Source organism: Schistocerca americana, unplaced genomic scaffold (assembly GCF_021461395.2).
Source record: "Schistocerca americana isolate TAMUIC-IGC-003095 unplaced genomic scaffold, iqSchAmer2.1 HiC_scaffold_1461, whole genome shotgun sequence".
Classification (NCBI taxonomy): domain Eukaryota; kingdom Metazoa; phylum Arthropoda; class Insecta; order Orthoptera; family Acrididae; genus Schistocerca; species Schistocerca americana.
In genome coordinates this window covers 1-16,229 of record NW_025725545.1, presented here as the reverse complement: position 1 = coordinate 16,229, position 16,229 = coordinate 1, and the positions used below count along the sequence as shown (strand labels likewise).

The 16,229-nt window shown below is 43.8% G+C and overlaps 1 protein-coding gene across 1 annotated transcript; it reads left to right on the top strand.

Annotated features, from left to right (window-relative positions):
• Positions 1–958: 958 nt before the first annotated feature.
• On the top strand, positions 959–16,044 carry LOC124568333 (the record flags this gene model as incomplete). Its single annotated transcript, XM_047131050.1, has 3 exons — positions 959–1,134; positions 5,433–5,632; positions 15,766–16,044. Coding segments are annotated over 3 exons (655 nt in total), but the record flags the coding sequence as incomplete, so codon positions are not given.
• Positions 16,045–16,229: the final 185 nt, after the last annotated feature.

The following is a 16,229-nucleotide window of genomic DNA, read 5'->3' as shown; positions in this document are numbered from 1 at the left end:
TGCACTGTGAAATCTGGCTTCTTTCAAAATGTCATGATTCTAAATCAACAGGAAGCACCATATTGATTTTATGAGTGATGTTTCGAGTATCAAAATATATAATTTAAATGGCCGTATCTTTATTGCATTGACTTAGAAGCTTACGATTTTTACAACGCCAAAGTAACATAGACCTTAATATGTGACACAAATGTGAACTTCGTACCCGAAAATGATCCAGAAAAAATGATCTTAACACTCGGACAGTCAATACATTCCTTCAAATCTGCAATATTCGAGATACAGACGACATCGTGTTAGACGACGAGCTACAAACGCAAATTTTCGGCAAAAGCGATCAGCCAGACGACAGACAAACGCTACAAAATTTTGAGTCAAACTGACATTTCGTGTGTGCACAATTAACTCAGACAATGTTTCAGATATGGAGCGGCGGATGTCTATCGTTGCGTTTGTAGAAGGTCATAACATGTGTTCAGGTTTGTCACAGCGTTGGTATCGAGTAGGATTTTGACGGATTTGTCAACAGGCTGGCCATTCTATTTTCGAAAATCGTTCAAAAGTTTGAATAGAATCTCGTCAGAGTTCCAGCTACGCCATGTGGCTTTACACGTAGGAACTCGACGCTGCTGGCAGCTCCAGAACATTTCAGTTGGATACATCGTCACGGGAGTATACATTCATACATTCAGACGTCTGTAATGTCAACTACCAAGAAATATCTGCACCTCTCTTATCGGATGTCACAGTTTGAGAAATGTATTTATTTAATAAAACCCCACTAGGCATCTGCTGTGCATTAATGTTTTTATGCCTGTACAAAACTGAATGTACTACACTCATGCGCTGGCAGTAATTTCAGTGTCATGTAATAGCGCTACATGTAACTGTATACTAAGACAGGCTGCTGCTTGTGGATATTATGAAAGTAATTTGAACTATTTTCTGTGTGTCTCAGGGTAACCACGCAAGTGATCAGCAACTCCACGGTTGGATTAAGGACATGAAACGTGTGAAAGACATGCTGCGCACGAAATTAACCGGATGTGTACAGGACTTGCAATTAGCCAGCAAACAGGCGGAGCACTACGAGGTGGAAGAAGATAAGGAGAGGCCTGGGCACTTGATAATCAGGTATAGACCAGTGTACACTCAAATGTCTGCCGTACTCACTATGGTTTATTGGAGTTTATCTCACTTTTATCCATTAAAGTATTCATTAAAGTTATAGAAAACACAGGGATCATTTAATTCAAAATGGAGTAAAGAACTAGCACTAAGAGACAGTAGTGAAGGACATGGTTACAGAAACTCGTGATTTACAAAGTTTTTTGACTCCGCTTAGCCTTCGATTTTTTGATTCGCATTGTGTCTTAAAATGTGCCACGTATTACGTAACAGACCAGCGGAGAAAACTGACACAAAAAACGATGCTACTGCATTTACTAGAGAAAGTATTGATGGTTACAGATACTTCCGAAGTTTTCATAATTTGTGGAAACAATGATGTGGAACCTGACACGAAAAGTGAGCGTGTTCTCGTCTTATTCGGGACAAAAAAAAAATCACTTCGGGAGAAATTACGGTAATACCGTGTAGTTGCGACTCTAGTCCAGATACTGGCATCCAGTCGGTGAGGGAAAGAGGCCACAAGTCATGTTCATCTCAATACATGGAGGAAAAATCTAAGCAGCGATGAGGGAAGATGGGAAGACGTCAGCAGAGGGCAGGAAGCGGATAGCCATCGTTCTTATATTTTGTCCTGTGGTTGGTGTGTTTAAATCAGTCCGTAGTATAGAGCGTAAATAGTGGAGATTGTGAGCGGGAGGAAAGCGGAATAGTCTGTCGAGTGGTTGACATATGGGGCCGTGGAATGGAGTGTTGTAGGAGATATGTTGGCACTATGGAGGGTGGCCAGGTGGCTTCCTGTGTGGGAATGGGCAAGCTCCCAGCAGGCAGCCCAGGTCTTGTGGCGGTGTTGTTAGACTCTTTCAGGTGGCTTATTGTGGGATAGCTATGGAAGTGGAGAACATGGATTAGGATGGACAATTAGACTCAGTCGTGATTGCTATCAATAGGATGAAAGACTTCTGCAGTTATATCTGAAGATGTCGGTAGGGGAGCTACTTTGGGATGAGTGTGTCTGGGAAATGGACTAGGTCTTTTGAAACGAAGGTGATCATCCGACATCTACAGTTAAGTTCATCGTGGGAACTGATGTGGGTAAACAGCTGTGGAGAGGCAGTGGTCAGTGTGAGGAACGAAATTATGTGCTATAGGATTTCTCGGACAGAGACAGGCAGTAGGACAGATCACGGCCAGGGTGGTAAAATACACACTCAGGATAAAGTATTATGCAGGATGATTGAACATGACTTGTAGCCACCTGGAGCTGTTTTTGAGGAACGGTATTGTTACTCCACGATGTTTATTGTGTGGGGATTTTTGGTTTGCTACTCCACATCTATCATCAGAACTGTGAGTGGGTTACTGATTCACTGTGTGCGGACACATGCAGATAGTGTGACGGGATAAAACTATCGATATTGTGTCAGGCAGTGGGAATGAAGGTAACAGTGGTTGGGAAGGTGAACTGAAAATCGGAGATGGGTAGATTTCAAGACAGGGGTGCACTACACAAAGGAAGCAGGTAATCGGATAGCAGAGTACTTGTGGAGTGCACATGGGGGGTTTCAGGGTAGCCAGTAGTTTGAGGTACTCTCATGAACACTCGCCAGTTGGTACACCTTTAGGGAAATCAGATAGCTCTCAGAGTAAAGTCAGTTCGACTCTGAAACTTTTATCAGTCAACTGTCGAAGTATTTGTAACATAGTTCCCAAATTTGCTCTCCTCCATGAACGCTCTCAGCCTCAAATTATTCTTGAATTGAGAGCTGGCTAAGACCCAAAGTAAAAAAAACTCTGAGATATTTAGCGAGTCTTGGAATGTTTACCGCAAAGACATATTCGACGCCGTAGGAGGGGAAGTGTTCATTGCAGTTGACAAAAAATATTCCTTATCTTTGTGGTTTTTGATAAGAATATAGGTTTTGTTTAGTGAAGCTGTGTTTTTTGTTCTTCTTGCACCAAACAGTACATTATTACAGTATTTGCGAAGGACAAAATGGAATGTAACAACTCCGTAGCAGTCCAATCCGATTGCCAGCCCCGTTAGGCACACGGTCACATTAATTATTATCTATTTGGGCTGTTATCAGATCCCGATCGAGCGGGATAAGTAAGTAGATCAAACCGGAGTGTTACACAACGCACTTGCTCCTAAACTGAATATGGCAGTCAGTTTTGTATCATTATAGCTGCGTAGTACATTCGCAACTGTCCAGAAGTTTCGAGATTTTCTTTAGAGCTTGTTTCACTGGATATTGTTTGTTCACCTCCTTGCTGCATTTAAATCCGTTCTTTCGTTGCCTTATGGAATGAACGGCTCCATTATGTCAAAAACAGCCCTTTCCCGAAATTCTTCCCCAACCAAATTTCCGTATAATGTTTATTCAGATCATAGTCAGTGTGCACGTACATCCTGCATCTGGGGCGTAGAAATGATGATTTTCATCACGGCACGGGTTCTGAGTCCCAGCTTGTCAGTGTAGCAGGTGTGGTACTGTAACTCCAAGCAGAACAGCGTGCTGCTGTACGTGGCGTGGAAATGATTTGCGAGCCTTAGCACCATGGCACCACATGTCTTATGGGAGGGACAGCTTTCCGGTCAAACTGGGGACCCAGACATCACACGGAACTCATTATGATGCAGCTTCATGCTTTAATTGACAACGTCGTTTTCAAGTAACAGTGATAACCAAGGACCATACTACAAGGAGTAGAGGGAGTATGGATTGTTCTGCATTGTATCTGTCAGTATGGAAACTTTCTATCGTTGATGGGCTATAGGGAATGCAGTCGTAGATTAATCAGGACAAAATTGTCTCATACCAGATTCTGAGGGCTCCATTCTCATGATAAGATGTACCTGACACAGATGCATCGAATCGATGTACGGAACACTGACCTTAAGACAAAGTTTTACGGCCAACAATTTGTGTATGACAATTTCCACTGCCAAACGAGAGACCCGCACCAACCACTCACGAAACGAGACCGAGCGAATGCTTCAGAGCCAAGTAAACAAACATTTGTATGCAATACTGAAGCGTCATTTTGTCAAGTTTTACGTCAGCAGACATGTACTTCTGCACGTCAAGCATACAAGTGTGAGATGGTGGGCTGCGCACTGCCGGATGTAAGCGGAAACATTATAAAAATGCCACAACTGATAAGGGTATAATGAGTAAAACAAAACACGTATTGAGAAATAAAAACACCTGTTTGGTATTTGCAAAGACGGATTTGAATTAGTTTAAGTCATCGTATGGCGCTGTCCTTAGCTGTTGGATTGGCTGAAAGGGACTGAGTAAGTGGACCTGCTTGACGGTACACTCACGATTGTCCATAGAGCTCTTCTTCCTGTGGGAGTTCCGCTTTCAGCTGTCATACAGTCTTTACGGAAAATTATCGCAGATGCCACATCACCTAAAGCAGGTAGGAAACTCCCTGGCCGGTTAGAGTCGTGTGTCGGATCCTCGACGTTTCAAGTGACTGCACTCTCCACTGCAGAGTGAGGATTCGTCCAGGAAGCAACTCCCGAGGCCTCTGGTCACTGCAGTGCCCATCCTTCCGGGAGCGCTGGTCCCGCCAGCCGTGCAGGGGAGCTTCTGTGACGGCTGGAAGGCAGCGGCTGAGGCACTGGCGGAAGTAAGGCTGCGACGGCGGCTCTCGGTTCCTGCCTGCCCAGCTCCATGTCTATTTTCGCCATTGACTATAAAAATTGTTTTACAATTGCAGTTTCGACCTTATGAGCCATTTTCAAGTGGTAATGTGGAAGATTTTGCTTCAGCTAATGACAGACATGTCTACATGTCAGCAACTAAAATCATCTATAACAAATTCGAACAAGTCATTCATATCCTTAACATAAATATGTTCACTCTCTTGCAATGCATACGAAATTCTTCTTTAAAGAAAAGAGGTATTCTGCAGGAAGCGCTGCAGTTCTGCTGTTTGATGTGCCTGAAACCTGTTAAAACGATATAGCAGCGCAGAACGGAGTGGATGACCTGCAAGAAATAGTTACAATTGGTATCTCACTCAAGTGCTCTGAAATCTAAAGATGAAATCTCGATGCGCTAAAATGCTAAGAAGACCAATGGATTTGCGATTGTTTGCTGTGTTACTATGCATCCTTTAAAGAATGAAAAAGTTCCAGGTTTGTGTCCCAGTCTCGAACACAGTACTGATCTGTCAGGAAGTTTCTAATCCACTGCTGAGTGGAAATCCGTTCTGAATACTTGTACGTTCTTGCATAAACTATACATGCTAGGTTTTTAACTTTTAACCTCGCACCTTCTGTGCTACAGGCGGCCGCTGTTGAGTGAACGCCTGCTGCCCTATCAGCCGTGGAACCCCTCCTTTGGCGACGACTTCAGTGCGCTGTGCAAGGAGCGGCAGCCAGAGGCGTCGCAAATGTTCAGCCTCGCTGACGAACTGTACGCCTTCCATCGTTTCTACTGGCACCATGCAGCTGACTACATCGATTCATCCTACGGAAAGATTGTAGGTAAGTTTAATACTGGGGCCCGGCCACTTCACGGTTATGCGCTGACAACTGTTCAGTTGTTCGAGGAATGAGATTCAAATACCCTTCTGAATATGTAGTTTTAGCTCTTGCGTGATTTTGCACGCCACGCAACGTAATCTCTGGTGCTCTTTCCAAAGTCAGTGTTTAGATTCCTCGGCAACTCTCCGTCTGGATCTATGACAAGTTTATGTGACACAAAGGTCAAAGGTGTACCCCCAGCTGCTCGTGGCCCGTGAAGGTTTCGATGCCGGCGATGTACAGAGGCTGTGTGATGTTCTGGAGACGTTACTCAAGTGCCAGCTGGCTGCTAATGATTGTGCAACACACTCGAAACAAGTGGGTGTCTCACAAATAATGTTTGCAGCCTCAGGCTAACAGGCGACCACGTCACCTGGGGTGTCCGCCAGTGTCTGGTACACTGAACAACTCGTCTCCCTCCCGTAGGAGGCACGCAACACCTCTAAAACAGGGCCCATCCCACAGCACTTTGAACTCCGTCTCTGAACGCCAGTGCAGATAAGACCTTCATACATGTGCGACACGTGCCTCACATAAAAAAAGTGTTCCTTCTTATCTTCTATAAACGCTCTAAAATTCCGTACACGTAGTTTTTTTTTTTTTCAGACCTAGTCTAAGGCTTGTTTTGAAAATGGCGAATGGTTTCTGCAACTTAACGGCTTCAGACAAACTAATGTTTAGTCAATACTGTAACTTGTGTAGTGTTCTACATTTCTCATCTATGATCCTGGCATGATACTGTTCGTATTTACTAATTTTCTTTGACGAATAATATTTCGATTTGTAACTGAACAGTTAATTGTACAAAATACACAGATAATATTATACTTAGAAATGTTGATACTATGAACTGTAGTAGGACTGAGGAAACACAGCTATCGCACCTGTCTGCTAAACAACTCTATTTGTTTGAATCACTATATTTTTTTAATTTATTATTTTATTCTCGTTGCTGGACTTTATCTCTTACTCGATCCTCTATCTATCATGCACCAGACATGAAACGAGTTGCAGGGTTTTCATTGGTAGTAAGCTGACTAATTAAGAAACTAAGGTGGTCGAAAAGGGTTACAACAGATAAGGAAGTAAGTTATCACAAAAATATCCGTATAGTAGGACCAGGAACTGTAATACTGAGAAGAAAGGCCTTTCCAAAATTTCGGCTGTCGCCGATAATTTACTGCAGACACTCACGAGAATAATACTGGCACATAAAAGGAAATACGCATTGTTAGCAAGTTACTAAACAAGCAGACTCTTACCCCATCTGTTGCTAGACTGAGCTGCACTCTGCAGCATGTCTATAATCATGACTGAAACTGTTATGGACACCGAGAACAAACGTGTAAGCTGTAGTTGATGTTTCAATTCCTCACGAGTGGCGACAAGATATTAAAGAATGAGCAGCGACAAGACCATACAGAGTTGTGGACAACTAACCGTTTGTCTGGAAGCTAACTTTAAGCCCGACATTGAAGATATCTTCAGGGGAAAGTTCTCGTGAAAATCCAGAGAGATCGGAGAGGACGTGGCAGTTAGGTCGAGATGGTGGTGGGGGGGGGGGGGGGGGGGAGGGGGAGGGAAAGAAGAAACGGGTGCGAATCTCTTCTGAGCACGTGGCGATGTTCGAAATGGTTTGCACCATCCAGCAGGCTGCTACAACGCCCCTGTCTGAAAGAGTTGCCCTCGCCACTATTAAAACCGTGGCGCTTCTCTGCCGGCTTCCTTACGCATCACTGTCCAGCAGAACTAGATGCTTGCCCACAACAGACCAATGTATCAAGAACTGAGCCCTGATCTGTTGTCGCTGCCATTGTGTAACATCACCTAAATCGCAAATCCAAGCCTACACATCTCACAAATACTTCCTGTGTGACGACTATCTGACCCAGTATCGCAGAACCACCTGACCTATCCCACTTACAAACGAAACCACCCATCAGTAGGACGAAAAACCAGTCCAAGTTGCAAATTTTTATTTTTTATTCATTCGATGATTTGTTTCGGACCGAGACCCATTTTCAAATCACCATAACATAGTCGAAAATGAACATTTACAGTGCATAGAGATAACTCACCGAATGAACAAAAACTTGGAACTGTTTTTCGTTCACTGGTTACCAGAAGCTGCTGACCCAAACTACTGCAGCATACTGGAAGTTCGTAAAACCTCCCATGTTAACTATGCCCAAATGTACAATCCGTGCACAACTGCATCATCTCCACAGCCTCAACTCGAATGATCTAATAAATATAATGTAAACGCATTATTCACGATACTATACTTACATTCCGCATCCCAACAACTACATGCATTGCATCCTCACCATCAAATATATTGAGTTCAGATCCACAGTGTTCTACACCATCAGTCGAGCTCACCGTCATCATCTCAACAGTTTTTTGTGTCGCATCCCTAACATGAAAGACATCCAGTTTTTCCACAACATTCACTCGCCTTCAACTCTCGTCCAACAGATGACGACAACACCAACAGTCACCTTCCACTTTTAACATCCAAGTCACCTGTTCCAAAAAGCAATCCAACTTTATCTTCAGCCACACCAAAACATCAGCTTAAAACCTATACCTAACCTTGTTTCGCCACATAAAACATCAAGACAAAGCAGCAGCATAGCATTCCATCCACATGTCTGCTCCCTCAGCTCCAACAAGATCTTCATCACTCACATGTAATCTCAATGCTACAACTATACTTTAATGAAAATTGTTACAGTTTCGTAACACAGTCCCAGTCACTATACACTCTACAAAGCACAGATAATTGCTACAACATACAATCAGATGGTACTGCCAATGGGTGCTTGTGAGATATCCTGATACCAGCACATCATTCTGCAGATCAGAAACCCTGGGATTGGTGATACACATGAACAAAAACACTGCCACATTTTCCATGAACTGAACAATTTATTGAAAAAGGATTCATTGTCCTCTCATCTATAACAACCACACGTTACCAAACAACCTCAACAAGCCAGACTCAGTGTTCATATCTTAAAGATATACTCACTGTATCTAATGACTGCTCGACAATTCGGGACATACAATGTCACACAAATACGACCACCATATCTCTTGGTCCCAGTTTAAAATACCTGTCTATAACGCCACAAAACGAATTAAATATAGCATTTACAACACAAGACTATAAAGCCACACATTTTGTGAGCGTGTGGGTTGGTGCTATTCTGTCATTCTGCGCAACAGATTAATCTGAGATGTACCCTTTACCCTTTGGTCCCTGCAAGATGCAATTTCCACCCCCACACTACTACAGAAGTCAGACGGACACTCCTAACGTTCTAAAGAGAAATGCCTGAAAAACTTTCAGCAATAAATACCTTCTGGAGTCGTCTGCTGTAAGGAAATGACACAAAAATTCACAAAATGTCTTACGTAACTAGTGGGATACTTGGGTACTGGAGTAGTGCTAGTTAATGTAAGAAAAACATGAAAGTAACGAAAATTATTATTTATTTTGCAAAAATTCTGAGAAATCACAAAAGCACTTTTAGTTATGAATTCAACACGTTATTTGCGGGTTCTTTTCAGAATGTGAAGTTACCTCTTAAGGATAGGATTCACTAATGAAATTTCTATACAAAGTTTAAGATTGTTATTGACTTGGTAGAATGGCTGAGAGCCGCACCTACTCAACTTGAATAATTATCGATTAGAATGCTGCTAGGTACAGTCGAGGCTGTCACGTGTGATATGCAGTGAAGGGTACTGTTGTGGAGGAAAGGTGGGGGTCGCAAGAGCTGTGGCTGTGATGCCTGCTGTCTGCGCCGCTCGCTGCCGACAAATAAGATAACTCTCGTTCTATCTGGATTGACCTTCGCCAATCAAACTCTCCCTACGCCTTGATGAAGTCATGGACTCCTATTCGCCCCTAGTCTATTGGCGTGGTACACCGGTCAGATAACCAGTCCACCGCGATGCCACTCAAAAATTCGCTCGCAGGCGTTTAACTATTACTCAGTCCGTTCACACCACACAATAAGTGTGGCGGCCATCACAGTGAACAAATCTTAATCGCAAGGACTCAATATACAGTTGTACTTCGATTCGCTCTCGACAGAGGTGCTCTCCCAGTGAAGTACTGAGGAGAGACTTGCTCCTCGCTCTTTGAGTACACGTACGAGCGCGCACGCTCTCGTTATGTGTTCTCGCTCCAAGAGCGACAACGGAACGGCCCCTCTGCACGCCAGACATGAAGGGGTATGTCTTTCGATCTCTTCCATTACTCCTTCAGCTCAAGGCGTCAGAAATATCGTCTGCCAATCAGCATTGCTCTTCTAAAACGGGAGAATGACGTTTTGTTTAAGGTGACCAATCCGGAAATCTGTGGTATCGGTGTTTGGCGTTTGCTGTCTCCCTGTGAAAATCTCTGAAACTGCGTGCTATGTGTAAAGAATGTGTAGGCTAACCGCTCCCACACAATGTAGCGGAATTTGCTTTTAAGCTGAACACGGGGTCGTCCTTTCACTCGGGCAAACGCTGTCTGCTCTACAGGCGGTCACTGGCTGACGTAGATAGCTTGGGACCGGCCTCCTGGAGTGCAGTTGCCTCTCTCGAGCTGAAAGCTCCTGTGACCGTCGAGTCTTGAATGTGTGTGTGTGTACGCCAGCCTCGGGTATTTCAACCACGGTGCGCACTTGCGATTTATTAGTTATTTGCATATTGTTTACATGAATTCATATAATACTGACTTTATCTTATCGAGTTTGGGCTCGAATGAAGCGTCTTGATGTGCAGAATATGATTGTGAGGGCGGAATATGTAAGCAATGAAGGAGACCACGACGTCTTACAATTTCAGGAAATTCTTATGAGAGGCTGCTCATGACTCCATTACTTTCGACCTTCTTAAAAAAAAAGAAAAACAAACCTCTTATTTACTACTAGCTCTAGTCAAGTTGTGTGATATCATACTGTACGCAAGTTTATATCCCACGGCTCACCTATGATTTAAGGGTAGTGTCTTTGTATACTAATCAAAACGTCATGGAACCCAGGTTCGAACCTCGCTAGTGCTTAAATTTAGAATAAAAATCATCAGTAATGATGGATGGGCGGATAGAGCTTCAAGGCACTTTTTTCCCCTGCTCCTAAAACCCTGAAGAGTCAGCAGTGCTCAAAGGCATGAGAATGCAGAAGGTAATGGGAACCACTGGTGTCTGTCCACAGGACATGTGGCCTACAATTGAAAAGTGGTATGATGACTCCTCCACTGGCGAAATATTCCGCAATAGTCGCACATTCGGATGTGTGGGAGGGAACTGGCAAGTGCCAGGTGTCCCAATGAATTATGTTTACTGTATAGCTCCTTGTCTGGCACACCATGCTTCTTTTGTCACTGTAAATATTACTCAACAGCATATCTTCATCTGCCTCGATAACTTCACCTCTTGGTGTAGCCTCTACTACATCAAAATCACTTATGTTAAAAACTCAAGGAATTATTACAAGAAATACCACCAATCATTTCTCTCTCCCTAACTTCCACCATGGCACACATAAACAAGACTGTGTGGTGGTACTCTCTTCAAAGGTAAGCTGGTTCGAATCCAGGTGATGGAAGAAATTTGCATTGCTGGTATTTCCCCAGTAATGGGAGGGGGAATTGAAGCATAAAGTTTCTCATCACCAGACCTCATGTCAGTGTTCTACATTAAATTACCTCTCCTCAGTGTATCATGATACACTGATGCCTGTGACACTGTTGAAGGTGACACATGTGGCGTCGACGATGATCGCCTGCAGCAAATCGTCAATCGACCACCGCAGAGATGCTGTACACCTAAGCAGCATCGCCACCGCCTATGAGAAAGAAGTAGTAAGCCACTCCTCCTGTAGCTTCGAGGCGCCACACACGACAAGTATTTCCAGCTCTGCCACTGCCTGGTACGAGTTCTGCCAGAGTCCAGCCTGACTTCTGTTCTGTCTACAACGGTATCAACAGTTCCATGACGACTTCAGAGAAGCGACGAATTTCTGCCTTCAGAGTGCAGTGTCGGCGTAACGTCACTCACTCAAGCCTAGGCCAAGCATGCACGTACAGAGAGTCGAGGGCCAACAACGGACACATATTTGGCACAGTTGTAGTAAACGTTCAGTGCTCATCATGTGCAGACTTGCACTGTAATGCCGCTCAGTGTTTTCAGTAGCTCCTGTGTATTTGGACCCCAATTAATACCACACGTGCTCACGCAGCCAAAGCCACGAGGAGCTAAAGATAAGTGTATTGCTTTCCAAACAATAAGGCGTTCTGATCATTGACTGTTTCATTTATCTACTTGTAAATTTATTAAAAGCATGACACAACAACATGTGTGTCAGATGTAGATGTTAAGCTCTTAACGCATCCATTACAGTCACGTACACTCAACAGATAACTCCGAGTCACAGTTCTCTCACAATGCAAGGACGGTGCCCAATTACGTGAAGGAAGATAAGCGCTTGCAGTAAGGCGGTGGACCTGCTGCTCCATTCCTCTCTGCTGACATGGGCAGAGGACTCTCACTTTCTCATATCTTGGAATAATCACGCATCCCCAGCTTACAACAAACTCAAATTAAGAAGACAGGAAACTCGACAATGTGGGGATTCCATCATTCAGCCATCCTCTGTACTTGGGTAAAACCCACTGAACGAGGTGATGCTGTGGTAAGCTGTTGGCTCCAAACTTGATTTTCGACCATATTTAGTTTCTCAGCGATGTCCCTACACAGCTTAAGGTGAATGACACGACGGTTCCTATGGATGGACGCAGCTGTCCTGCTTCCCCGTTCTTCCCAATTCTGGGTTATGCTCTAATAGCTGTTTCACCAACAGGACGTTAACCCCTGATCTTGTTTCTTCCTTCGTCTTTCCAAAAACCTTAATTTCCCCAATGTTACTTTCGCCAATATAGCTTGGATCTCAGCACTCTCAAAAATATACCATTCCTTACAGTCTTAGAACACCTTGGACTCTGTATCATATTTTTGCTGTCTCAGACGCAACCTGTAACAACTGATTAGATTGCCCTCTCTTCTGAGGTTCCTCAAACTTTGTCACAAATTGTAAACGTTCCATAAACGTGGGGAACAAAAGCAATTTTTCTCGCCTATTCTCTGGATTCCTAGGCTTCTGGTGCGCCTATACCAACATGTCATAACCATCCTCCACTTGCCCGCCCCTTCTGTATCCTATTCGAGCGGAACTTCAGCTGGCTGGTTCTTCCTGTTCCAGAATAGTATGTAGACAGCTACTCCTCCAACCAGCTATAATCCTAGCGTCTACACCTCTTCAATATGTAGATGATCCCGCTTCCAGCCTCCTGACCACTGTCATCCCTCCCTCACACCTCTCTCTACCCACATCAACTTGTCAATCATACTTCCCAGCCCACTCCAACACCTTGAATACATACACCCTTTCTGGCCGGCACCTGCATCATACTGTATTACCCTCGTAGTAGTTATTGGGAACTGACTGCCAGTGACGTGCCAGAAGCACGAGCCTTATCTTCACCATAGCACCATCATCAACGTCAATGTACATGTGTTTATGTAGAGACGCTATGGCTTTTATTTTTTTGAAACCTATCATTTAATTCATTCTCCCATAAAAGCTATACTGGCCTAACTTCGATAGGCTGAAGAGCAGCAAAGTGTCCGAAGCTTGCGCACCACACGATAATGTGGTGGGAGTGGAATGAATAACAAAGAAAATGGAGTGTTTACGACAAAGTCGTGCATTCGGCTTTTCACAGACTGTGCCTGTGTGTAAGAATCTTTCAGAACTTATTCGTCTTACTGGGTATACATTTGCGCTCAACACGCCAATGAGGTATACATTGGATGACGTGTAGCGTATCAGTATCACTCTCCTTTGATTTGTACTCTGAACAGGAATAGTGCTCGAGGAAAACGACCATCAGGACTTCTCAGAATGCAGTAGGTAAAGTCGTCATCAAGCTGAGGCCTGGTTTGGTCAACACAGTGCTTCGCGAGCCATTGTCCTACTGCAGGTTGTGGTCATTCGCTGTCTTCCTACTTCTGAACTAACTTACCCAGTTAATAATTGTGGGACACAGTTAATTATTGGGTCTCCGAACAATTCTACAGTTCCAACATTTTCGATTTCCATAAATCAATGTCAGAGGTGAAAGAAGAGATAAGTGACAGAAGGAATCTCGGGAGCAATGCCTGAATCCCAAATCTCTGGAGTTGTAATCCCACATTCATCCACTCAGCAGCTGAGGCATATATGTCCCAATTGCATTTATTGCTGCATCATTATCATTACACAAGGTACGAATGAGACAAAGTAATTACATTTTTTGCGTGTTTTTGAATGTATGCAAACAGAGTATTAACAGTAAATCGTTCATTGTGGTAAAGGAACTCCCAAAATCGTCAGTTAATGTATTTTGTTGTGCTTTTTCTCGACAATCTCGTGCTAACGAAACAAACTGGTGACAAATATGCTCCATCACTTTTTTTTACGCTGCGTGATGGGGTCACTAAGTTCACGGAGGAAAGTGAAATATCACAAAGACGAGAATTCAGCCTGCATCCTATTTCTTTGTACAGGACGCCTATGGAGTTATGTCAAAAGAGTATATTCTATATGGAGGTAGTTAGATATAAAAAAAATACGTATCCAACGGATCAGTGTATGGACCATCACACCTTCCTCAGATATCTATGTGTCTCGCTGTCCCCCTTGCTTTATTGCGGATCGTTCTAGTAATTCTGCTTAGAAAGACTTCTTCAACACTTGTGTCAATTTTCCATTAATCTTTCAACGTTGAGCCACATGAGGCTTTATTATTCTTCATATTCAGTTATTTGCGTGGTAAGATCAAAAGTTTGTCATGACGATTTCAAAAGGTTGTTGAGGTGGTAATGTTGGGATTTCGTGGTAACCACTTTAATGTGGCTTTAAATGCTGCAGAACCAAATAATCTGAGAATAAGTTGTTCATTAAGAAACCCACACATCTGAACAACAAAACGAGACTCAACCTCCTTGCTTCTACAACCACACAAGATCCGTGATTGCCTTGTCATGGAGCTGAGATACTGAAAACTTCTGTTGTACAGAGAAATGGAAGTTCCCATTCATGTAAGCTTCAAAAGAATGTGGTCCTAACAGGTATTCTGATCACACAATGGCCCACATAAGGTGAGGTAGGTTCCTTTCCAACTCTTGGTAATATGGGTACTTTCCTTAGACAAGAAAACAATTTTTTCCTGATCAAACAGTGGTATATGGCACATTTATAGGTAAACAACACTCTTGAGCGAGACATGGCAGAAGTCACCACAACAAAGTACGGTAGGTTACAAATCGTTGCTCCACACCATTGTCAGATAATTCAGTAACAAACATGGGCCTAAATCCTTTCGTATTCATATTTTTTCAGTGTGGTCGTGCATTGTTGAAGAAGATGCTTGAAGTTCAACTACTCTTTTGCAAATGATTTTCATTCGAGACTGCTCATCTGATTAAGAGTGGGTGACACACGTTTCCTGTCACTTTTTATTGCTTCCAATACGTGGCCCGTCTTTGAGACAGCCTGAAAATACAGGACATTTATCTCAATCAGGCATGGCTACGTTACGAGGGGGACTGAGGCAAATGGTCTCATCATGCGTTACATAGTTTTTCCTATCTGCGGACGTTCATGAACCCACGAATCCTCCACTAATCCCTCCTTTACAAGATGGATTCGGAACTCAAAGACTGCAGTGCTGAAACAAAAATATAATTCTGATAACGTTGTTTTTTTCCATGCAGGACTATCAATAAAACCTATTTACTTCCTTATTTTTACTATGTCAAGAGCGATACAGGGACTTCTTGGACACCCTGTAGATGAAATAGACGTGCATAGTAACATGATATCTGTCTTTGTTAATACTCTTACTTTGTGTTGACATGCCGCCTTACATAGTTCTGGGTAACTGAACCAGGGTAATGCGGGTAAACGACGCCCAGGCTCGTCATCCAGAGAAGACTTTGGATTCAGCTGCCTGCAGTATACGGGTACCACCTACTTGCTGTCGTTTTCTTGCAGACGAGGAGTGGCAGCTGGAGGACAGAAGCCACGCTACGCTCTCCGTGGACACTGACTGCGTGCAGCTGTTGGTGAACGCCCTGGACCACCCCACGTGTCCGCTGGAAGACCTGCCACTGGAAGCCGTGAAGCAGCGCGAGCGATGCCGCGAGCAGCTGTGGGACGACGTGGTGCAGAGGTCGCCCCACATACCCGTCACCAGCTACCTGGCCTACACGCAGAGGATAAACGTCAACCTCTGTCTGCTGGCCTGGATGGCTGTCAACTCGTACGGCATTTGTCAGGACGTCCCGTTTAGTCTGATACAGTCCGTGCACGATGCTCGCTGCTACTTCGATAGTCCTGATGATCAATCATGTCTGCAGTCGAACGCTACAGAAGCAATCTGCTCTGTTTCCAGAGCTATTCTGTTGCTAAAGTGTCGCGACTTTTCCTCCATTAAGACTTCCCATAATTGTACGTTC